The sequence below is a fragment of the Physeter macrocephalus genome, chromosome 14, assembly GCF_002837175.3.
Source record: "Physeter macrocephalus isolate SW-GA chromosome 14, ASM283717v5, whole genome shotgun sequence".
Lineage (NCBI taxonomy): Eukaryota > Metazoa > Chordata > Mammalia > Artiodactyla > Physeteridae > Physeter > Physeter macrocephalus.
In genome coordinates, this window is record NC_041227.1 from 58,418,822 (window position 1) to 58,428,254 (window position 9,433).

At 46.9% G+C, this 9,433-nt stretch overlaps 1 protein-coding gene across 6 annotated transcripts in view; it reads right to left on the minus strand.

Annotated features, from left to right (window-relative positions):
- Positions 1 to 882: 882 nt before the first annotated feature.
- The window catches only part of MARF1 (meiosis regulator and mRNA stability factor 1), a 43,652-nt gene continuing 35,101 nt past the window's right edge, over positions 883 to 9,433 (minus strand). For 5 of the 6 annotated variants that reach the window (XM_055089967.1, XM_055089964.1, XM_007127084.3 and 2 more), the window contains 5 exons: positions 8,214 to 8,426; positions 6,951 to 7,011; positions 6,742 to 6,867; positions 5,203 to 5,373; positions 883 to 3,474 (listed from right to left, as the gene is read on the minus strand). In XM_055089967.1, coding sequence (XP_054945942.1) covers positions 3,230 to 3,474; positions 5,203 to 5,373; positions 6,742 to 6,867; positions 6,951 to 7,011; positions 8,214 to 8,426 — 816 coding nt within the window. In that variant the 3' untranslated portion in view covers positions 883 to 3,229. The remainder of the gene's footprint in view (positions 3,475 to 5,202; positions 5,374 to 6,741; positions 6,868 to 6,950; positions 7,012 to 8,213; positions 8,427 to 9,433) is intronic. The other variant, XM_055089965.1, reaches the window with a different exon arrangement.

The window sequence follows — 9,433 nt, forward strand, 5'->3', positions numbered from 1 at the left end:
AAGTCCCAAAGCACGAGGCTCCTCATGGTAAAGGGAACACACAGGTCAACTGCACATCTGAAGTCAGGTCCTAGAAGGTCCCATCCATCTCCTCTGTGTGGACAGGTCTGCCTTCACTCTGACCACGTCTGCTAGGCTGCCATCTCCAGACCAGATGGGAATTGCACAAAGATAAATGTGACGCCCTGTTTCAATCCGCAATCTAGACCTTCCAAATTTCCTTGCCCCCTCTAAAGGGGCACAGTGGCTGCTCAAGTTTTCTGGCAAAAACTGGCTACCGTGAAAGGTGTTTTGAAAGGATTGCCAGAGGTTTTTAAGAGACTTTTAATGTTGAACTTTAAAAAATCTGCACTTCATCAAGAAGCAGTTTACCCAAACATTCAAGTCTCTTCTGGGTCCTTTCAAAATCTTGAGACGGGGGTGGAGAGTGGGTGGGGAGTAACAGTGGTCTCAGGAAAAGGGCTTCACAATGGAATCTGTGAAAGAAGTCTTTTTCAAATAGGCTATTCAAAAAGCATGCTTGGTAGTGACCAAAACCAAGGTAGCCTGCAAAATGGATTTCTTTCCCAGGGAGAGAGTTCCTAGGAATTATCCCAAGTTTTATAACTGGAGGGTATTTGTGATTATTGTATTTTCCCCAAACAATTATGAGCTGGAGCGAGGCTGGAAACCCTGGAGGGTCCTGACCACGAAGGGCCTATAGTCCAGTCACCTGCCAGGGCCGGATGCCAAATTCAAAGAGGCTCTAAGATGACAGACCAATTTGCTTTCCATCTCACAGATTCTCAGAAGGGATGAGAAGCTGACAGAACTGGACTGGTATACAATCCCCCCCACCCCTCAAACAAACAAAACACTCACTTGGAAAACTCAAATCTGATGCTTGCTTTTAAAGTTTATTGACAACTGTTTGGTCCCAACACACAAAACAGCACTTGAACCACAGAAAAAGTGTTCAAACAAAGTAGACAGTTAAGAAAAACATCTCTTCCCCCAAGCTCAATCCAAAACAAACAGTGCAAGATGGGAAAGGGGGTTTTGGTGATAACTTTTGTCTTTTTTTAAACAGATAAATCTAACCTGGTACATCTTTCCACCCAGAAATAAGGAATTTCATTGTCTTAATTCTCATACATCATTTTGTCACATCATTGAATTAAACCTCTAGATAAAAAAAATAGATAGCAATTGGACTGGCCATTGTGGAGTACATTACGAACACAACGAGCTTCGCTGTATTCTCACATCTTCAAACAGCGATTGTTAGAGTCACACACGCGTCCCAGGCTGACAGGTGACTCCAGTGAACGATTCAACCACACCCACACCACAGCGCACAACTCCAGTCTCTTCTTTGTCTGTTGCCCAAAGAAGCTGCTCTTTGAGGCTGTTCCTAGTGACTTGTAATGGTGCCTCTCACATCTTTAAAGTCCACATTCTTTACCTTTGAGCAAAACTTAAGTCCACGTGTGCAAACTCAGCCTTATGAAATCTCAGAATAAGGCCACTGATGTTCTGAACACCAACTTTGTCACACTATTTAAAAGCTTCTTAAAAAAAAGTGCACCTTTGCATTTTACTTCCTGTCACACTGTGTCGGTAGAGGAAATGCCTTTGGGAGGACTCAAGAGTGCCATGATGCCTAGGCTTTCCCAGGGCCGTTCCATCTTGGTTGGGGCCATGTGCTGAGAACTGGGAATCACTGGCTTCATTTAAAAGATTTGGGGAACAAAAAAATCTTACTTGTAAAAATCTCTCAATAGCCCTTATTTTGTGGCATTTTATCAAAATGCTGGCTATGAAATCAGAGCCCATTTTCTGGCTTTCTAGAAGTTACAAAATATAATCATTTCCCCAAAAGAAACCATCTAACTAGTGGAAGACCTTATGCCTACAGGTTTTTTCTGCTCTATGAACGAATCCGCCTTTTTGCCCGACAAATACAACCCATTGTAAATGTCAGGTTTCTCCAGGAGGCGTAAGAGGCTGCCCGTCACCGGATGCCTCAGCCACCTCAAGGCGAAGGTCATTCCACAGGGCAGTGCTCCCTCAAAAGCTGGCTTTTCCCAAATGCCAACATCAGACACCACAAAAAAACCCAAACATGCTTCCAACAGCGAGAAGTAACAGAGTAAAAGCAGACACTATTAAAAGACACTGAGTTAACAGACACAAACACACAAATACTCACACACAAAGCTTCCCAGCTACCAAAACCAGCTTTAAAATTATGAATACAAGGTTAAGTTGATCAACCTTGGCCTTCCTATGTATAGATAGAATTTCTGTCTCTTCCTAGTGGAAAGAGCATTGATACCGTTCCTGTTAAAGCACCTCCCTCCCTCAGCTCTGATTTGTAATTTATGCATTTGATGCATATTTTAGAAAATCAGACTCTCTTCCCAACATTGCCTCTCGACACACAATAATGTGTGCTGGAATTCAAATGCTGACTTTAAATTCATGACACCAAGACCATCTCCTTTTCCTTAACCTAATCCATATCAAACTGGAACTTAACATAAAAGGGAAGCTTAAAACATCCTTGACTTTCTAGAAAGCTCCTAAATGGAACCCCAAAGTGGAAACATTTTAAAAAAATCTGTGATGAAGCCACATTTGTCAACTACAGACATAGTTAAATAAAAAACAAGGCACGCTTACAAGTCACATGGAAGCCAGGAGCCTTCACATCCAACCAGAAAATACATTCTTCCTGTCTCGCCCACTGTTCTCCTTCAGTGTTGTGATTGCACAGGATCACAAAACAGGCTTTGCTTCAAAGACACCTCATGCATTTGATTAATACTGTCTGAAAACATCAGTAAGCAAAGGCTTAGAGACTATATTATGCTACATGTAAGATTTTACCACTGACATGGCTTGACGGAAGTAAAACCACTTCCTTCTTGCTGAGTTCTCACTGCTGTCTTCTTATAGAACACTATTACGCTTCATAGTAACTAACAAAAATTTGTTAAACTATATTAAGGATTCTTTAACAAATGAGAGAATTTTTTTTTTCCCAAATAAGTGGGGGAAAAAATGAAAGAAAAACTTCAGCTCAAAGCTGTGTCAATGTAAGAGAAACAAAACATTATGGAATATGTCTAAAGATGAAGTAACTAGTTTCTAGGGGGTCTTCATTAAAACAGGTTTTTTTGAACCCACTTTTGTGTGCAGAATCAGACAGTGCTTTCCCATCCTAATTCTATGTTCAAAACGAGACTCAAAGCTTGGTTATAGGCGCAAAGGAAAAGTTGGCTGCCAATTTTACTCTACTTTTGGGTTGCTTTTTGGCTGGGCTTTCCACAGGGTCCTTGCTGAGCAGCGACTCTGGGGTTTCCGTGGAGAGGCAGGGAGGCACTGGGACAGCTGCTGAGACGCCAGATGAGCTGGAATCAGAGGGCAGGTTTTTGTTCTTTATTGGTATTGCAATTTCCATGTTCTCTTCTTGGCTTAAAACCATAATTTCTGTAAATACAGGAAAGCAAACACATCCAGTTCTAGGACCTGCAAAAAGTGTTTGTTTTCAGTTTTCCTCATTTCTCAAAAAAATAATCCCCAAATGTCACACCTATGCCATAATTTACTTATCAGCTCTATGGCCAATATTATGTGTTACATAAGTCAAACATTTATAAACTTCATCTCAGGTCTCCCTTGAATTACAAAACTTCAGAGACCTTCGTTTTTCGCTACAAATCAATGCGCAGTGGTTTAAAAACATTTTTTTCCACTTTCTCTGCCCGTTCATTCTCTCTGTCAGGTAGTTAAGGACCCATAAGCCACATGTGACCTACAGACTTTCAGACCAAGAGAGGCCTTGGTACCAGGGGGCCCTGGCCTATTCCACTGACAGAGGACCATCCGTGTTCTACGTGGACCCAAGGTGGGGCTGGGGGCTGGGGAGGGGGTGGGGGGAGCAGGGCAAGCAGAGATAAGGAGAGAACTGCACAGAGTCAGAAGTACCCTCAAAAATCCAGGGAGTGAAGCAGCCACTTTTCCCAGAGCGCGCACTGGCTGCTCTTTCTCTAGCTGAGCCACAAGTAACTAGCCTGCTGTAGGTACAGAGCCACACTGCTTGGAAGTGATGTGTCCTTATACCTTGGACTGCCACTGCGTGTGCAAGGGGCTCCCGCACCAAAGGCACACAGAGGCTGAGGGTGACGGCGGGGAGGCTGAACTTCAGCTCAGCTCTCAGGCTGACTCTCGCTGGGGAGAATAACGGACAGAACTGCCAGCACCGCTCAGGTTATTTCTCTCCCTGGCACACAGGGATGGTTGAACTCAGTACACTAAGCACACCAAGGCTACACCCACGGAAGAGCTAACGTCAATTTCCCACCAAGTCTATGCTTCTAGGGGAACCACCCCCGCCGTCGCCACAGCCCAGGTCCAGCTCCGCAGCCAGGTAGGTATACGTCTCCTCACTGACTATCTTCCAGATAAACAGCCTCAGCTCTTTCACTGGGTGACGGTGCCAAAGGCGCCAAAGGCTGCTAAGAAGACCGAGGCCTGTGGTCAGCAGGGTCATCTCCTGGACGGCAGTGTCAGCAGAGTGGGGAAGGACCATCCCAACAGAGGAGACGACAAGGGAAGGACCTCGACAGAGCAGGTGGGCCGGCCTCTCAGGAGGCCAGGGACACGACAGAAAGACAAGAGGCCTGGGGCTCCAATCCTGGCTCTGCCTCTTCCTAGCCGAGCAGCCTGGGGCCCGTGCCATCTCTAGCTGTGGCACAAGCTGGGGCGCGAGGCACAGGTGCCCTCCCTCCCCTATGCACAGTCCCACGGGGCCCCAGTACCCTCTGGAGTCGTTCAACTCTGGGCCAGACCGGGGGTGACGTGTATGTCTGGTGACGGGCGGGGGTTGCCACTGGAGTTGCTGCACTTTCCAAAGGTGGGGAGCACAGCCCAGGAAGCCCCTGCACGCTCCCCCATGGGGTCCCCACCCCCAGCGCAGCTGCAGCAACCCTCAAGGCCACCATCATTCCCTTGCTTGCGGCTCCCTCGGCCACCTCAGGCTGTGAGCAGGAACCCTGATAGGAAAAGGGGGTCCTGAATAATCCTCACAGGTGTATTTGTGCCTGAAAAGGTAGAGTCTCTCCCCACTCCCATCAAACAGTTAACATCTTGGCATCAAGGGTTTACTGTTTAATTAAAGCCGCAGAGAAAACCCCACGATGACACAGTGCCGCCTACCAGAAGGCTCTTGAGGGTGCTCCTCAAACTGAATGAGATCAGCAGACTGGAGGATGACGGGATCCGGTCTCAGCTGAGGGGACGGCAGGCACGAAGGGACAGGCGCGCACAGGAGGTCCACAGGGGAGTCGCTGGTCAGGCGGAGGAGCTCCTGCTCCACTGGATGGGGCCCTGGAGGAGAAGGCAAGCGGGGCTCCACTCAGGACTGCGCGGTCTGTGCCTGAGGCTTGCCTTCTCCTTAAGGCCAGGAAGTACTCAAGAACTCAAGGTTTAAAAAAAAGCCATTAACAGAAAGGTCTGGGTCACTCTCGGTACGTGAAATGCCACAGTCAGGATCTTCCAATTTGTGTTCTTAGGAACACAAAGGGGGCAATTAAAAAACCCATAGAAAGTAGTTAAATGAGCAAAAGCTCCCAATTAGAAGACTTGGGTCCCAGTTCTGTCACTTCCTCCCTGAGTGCTCTTGGGTAAGCTACTTAACCTCCTGGAATTTCAGTTCTTCATTTGTAGAATGGAGGTAACCACTGCTGAAGGCTGTGCTGACAGCTTGAGAGGATGAGCTACATTCAGGTGCTTTGTAAAAATATAAAATGCTACATAGCTGATTATCCTATAAACACAGAGCATAGTAGCACTTGTTAACTATTTAACAACTTGCAGAGTCCTATGAAGATAAAATTCTCATATGTAGCAATGGACTCAAAATTCAAGCGAGTTGATTTCTATCTAGTACACAGAAGAGTCCACATAAAATCGGGATGACTCGATGTTGTTCTGAGTAATACTAACGCATTACTATCAAGTCTTTCCCGGGGATGTCCTGTGACAAAAGACTCTCCCTAACCCAACTTTAGTCAGGAGTCAGGCTCCTCCAAGCCCTCTTCTCCACCAGACCTTGACCTTGGCCTTCTGTGTCTCGTGTCCTTGCCATGTCCAGTCGTGACAAGAATCTTGAGAAGTCAGTTTAGCAAAAATCCCCCAGCCTTTTGATATCTGATCAAGTTCCTCATCCCACCCCACCCCCAACCTCTGATGTCTAAGTCCTTGGCCTGCTTTTAACAAGAATCCTCTTAGGTCGGCAGGAATCCCCCTACCTTGATGTCTCCTCTTGGTAGTTTCCCAGCCACCGCCCCCCTTGCTCTGCTCCTTGACTATAAGCCCCCACTTGTCCTTGTCGCATTCAGAGCTAAGCTCCATCTCTCTCTCCAAGGGCAGCAGAGTTGACTCCATTGCCATCATCTTGAAGTATTCTAATAAGCGTCAGAATCTTTTTCCTTTAACATCTGAATTATGCTGGCTTATTGTCATTATGGGGGCCGCCAACATCCTTCAAGAACCTTAACCGGTCAACCATCAAATGCAGGCCAGTTTTTTCTCTGTTCTTAACCAAACACCAGACTCCTTTGGAAAATGCATGAATACTTACCCTTAACGAATGAAAATGACCCAGCATCGTCCTTCCCCCTCAAACCTCCCCAGCTCCACCCCAAGCCATTTCCTGAAAATTTCACCAGCTTTGCTTTGTTTTTCCTCTCTTACCGTCACCACCTGCTCCGAGTTTGAGTTCCAAGGCTGTGTGAGATTCGGGCACCTCCAGGATGCGCTCGGTAGCTGAGGGCCGGGTTTCATGACTGGCAGAGGGGAGACCAAGTGAACTCACACGACCTGGAAGACAAAGAGCACCCATCAAAGGGGGATCAGGGCGAGAACTGGGGCTTCTGAAGGGGGAGGGGATGGGGCTTACTTACTTTTCATGTCATTTTTTAACACTACGATTCTCTTATGACCATGTCCTTTTATCCAGACCACCTGCACACAAGACATACTACTGGTTAAGCAGTGGAAAAGGAGGGGAAATAAGCCCTAAAATTCAAGAAGAGTGTGACCTACTGTGTTTGGTAATATACTTAAACATACTCGGACTTAAAGACCAAATTAACGCCAAGAAAAAATCTTCTACGCTTTGTTTTAAAGCAACAGAGGCTGGCAGAAACATGCCGCTTATAGAAAGCTGTAGTCTTAGAAGTTGTGAGACTCAGCTTAAAAGTTACTCTTTATGGCTCTTTAAAAACATCACCTCCCAAACACCAGTGCTGGTATATAAATGAAGCCAATCCTCATGTGGGAGCTCTTACCATTTTTTCCAGATACTAAATGCACCTTAAAAGAATTAATGGCTCTCCCACGCCCCTCAAGCTAAGCTCATTATCCTGACCATAAAACAAAGGCCCCGACCTCATAACGCTGCCCCCACCTCCGCCAAGAGAGAAGCAGCAGTGGCCCTTGGCTCCCAGAGCCCCCCACGTGCATCTGTCACCAAGTCCCTCATCTCGGCTCCCAAGCTGTCCTACCCTCGTGTCCCTTCCTACTTCCTGTACTCAGGCTCAAGCCCAGCATAGCGCTCACCTGGGCTTCCGCAGTGGCAGGCCCCTTGCCAGGCTCCTCTTCTCCTGGTTCTCTCGACTCTACCATGGACAGCAGCCCCACAGCGCTGCCTACAGCAACCCCGAGGCTCCCCGCTCTCTCCACAGTCTTGGCCTCCGTAACTGAGCTCTTATTTCGCTGAGAGGCTTCAGCTCGGGAGCTCCACACTACTTCTTGCTGCTCTGCATCTGCTCACACTGTCTGCCCTCTCCCCTCTGTGTCACGTGATTAATTAACTTCTACACATCGTGAGGACTCTGCTCTGGGATCCCCCGCACCTGGCCCTCCTCAGTGTGCCCACCGACGGCAGCACTGACCACACCGACTGTCACCTGCTCAGATGTCTTGACTCTCCATTACCCCATACCTTTTTGAGGGCAGGGTCTGGGACTCACCCACCTCGCACCTAGGAGTTTAATGAAGGTTTACAGAATGAAGGAGAGATGCTAAAATCGTTCATTTTTCTCCAACGGTATGTGTGTTTTGAAAGGATCAGTTCAAAATGCCTGCAGTTTCATTATTCTGTCTGAGAGTGAGCCTGTGGCTCTCCAGGAGGACACCCTCCAAGAAACTGAGAAAACACTCACCTGCGGGATCGCTCCCAAGAGCTCCTCAACACTACTGTAGCCATACGTCTTGGGTTGCAGTGTTTCTCCGACATACTTGGTATAGGCCATGGAAAATTCATGAAGGAAAAGCTGCTGGTAGTGGTAAGTATGAAGCAAAGACCGCACGTTCTTGGCAAACAAATACAGGCTTGTGAGCTTCACACACTCCTCTGTCTTATCATTAGTAAAAACCTGGTCCAGGAGAAAACAGCAGCATTAACAACCAGAGTGACTGGTCCTGCATCCTAGAAGTGAGGGTCTCTGACAGTGAAAAGACGCCAAGTCAACTTGAAAACGTGCAAAAAGCCAGGGAGGAGGAGAGATTGATTCAAGGATCTCCTCCAAGAGAGGGCTATAGCCTTGAGCCAACTCTGCTTCTATTTGTAGGTGTAAGACAGCAGAGGTTTGACGCAATAGTGTGTCAGAAAGGAAGGAAACTGGTAAACTGAGATCTCAAACGAAAGGAGGCAGTGAAGAGAGAGGGCAAACCCCTAGGTGGACAAAGGGGCACCAGAGAGTGGGGACCGAAGCCACTGAACCTCATCTCCCCAAGGAACACCGTGATGCAGGACAACAACATCACTATTCTTAAAACAACAACAAAAGCAATAAAGGGAAAAAAACCCCACAAAAACCTTTTGTCCTCAAGTAAGCAAATCTGTTTACCATAAGCCTTTCAGTCTAACATGCCCTCACTGAGATCTCCTAGAGAAGAGATCTTTCCCAGCCTTAGCTGGCCATGGAAAGCCTTTTGTCCAGGAACATACACTAATATTGCCTAGAACTAGTGTTCATATAATATATAATTAACAGAGTTTAGAAAATGTTGGATTTGATATTGTGAAAGAAAACCAGAGCTGGATAGTAGTTAAAGTGGAAAAAACAGATTTTCTTCAGGACTATTGCAACAGGGAAAAGGACACCTAAGTATAGGTGTCCTTTACAGATAAAAGGAAAAGTGAGGATTTATAGCCAAGGGGGGCTGGGGAGAGAGACATCCAGGGTAGGGGGAATTCTTGCTAAACTGACCTAACAGGATTCTTGCAGAAGGTAGGCCAGGGTGATCAGATACCAAGGGTAGGAGATTCTCTCTAAAACTGGGCCATGTGGGCCCATCAAGGATAAGGGCAGGGCCCAAAGACAAAGTATAGTCTAGAAAGTGGCTCAGGGAGATTGATTGTTTGGCCAAGGAGAGAGTT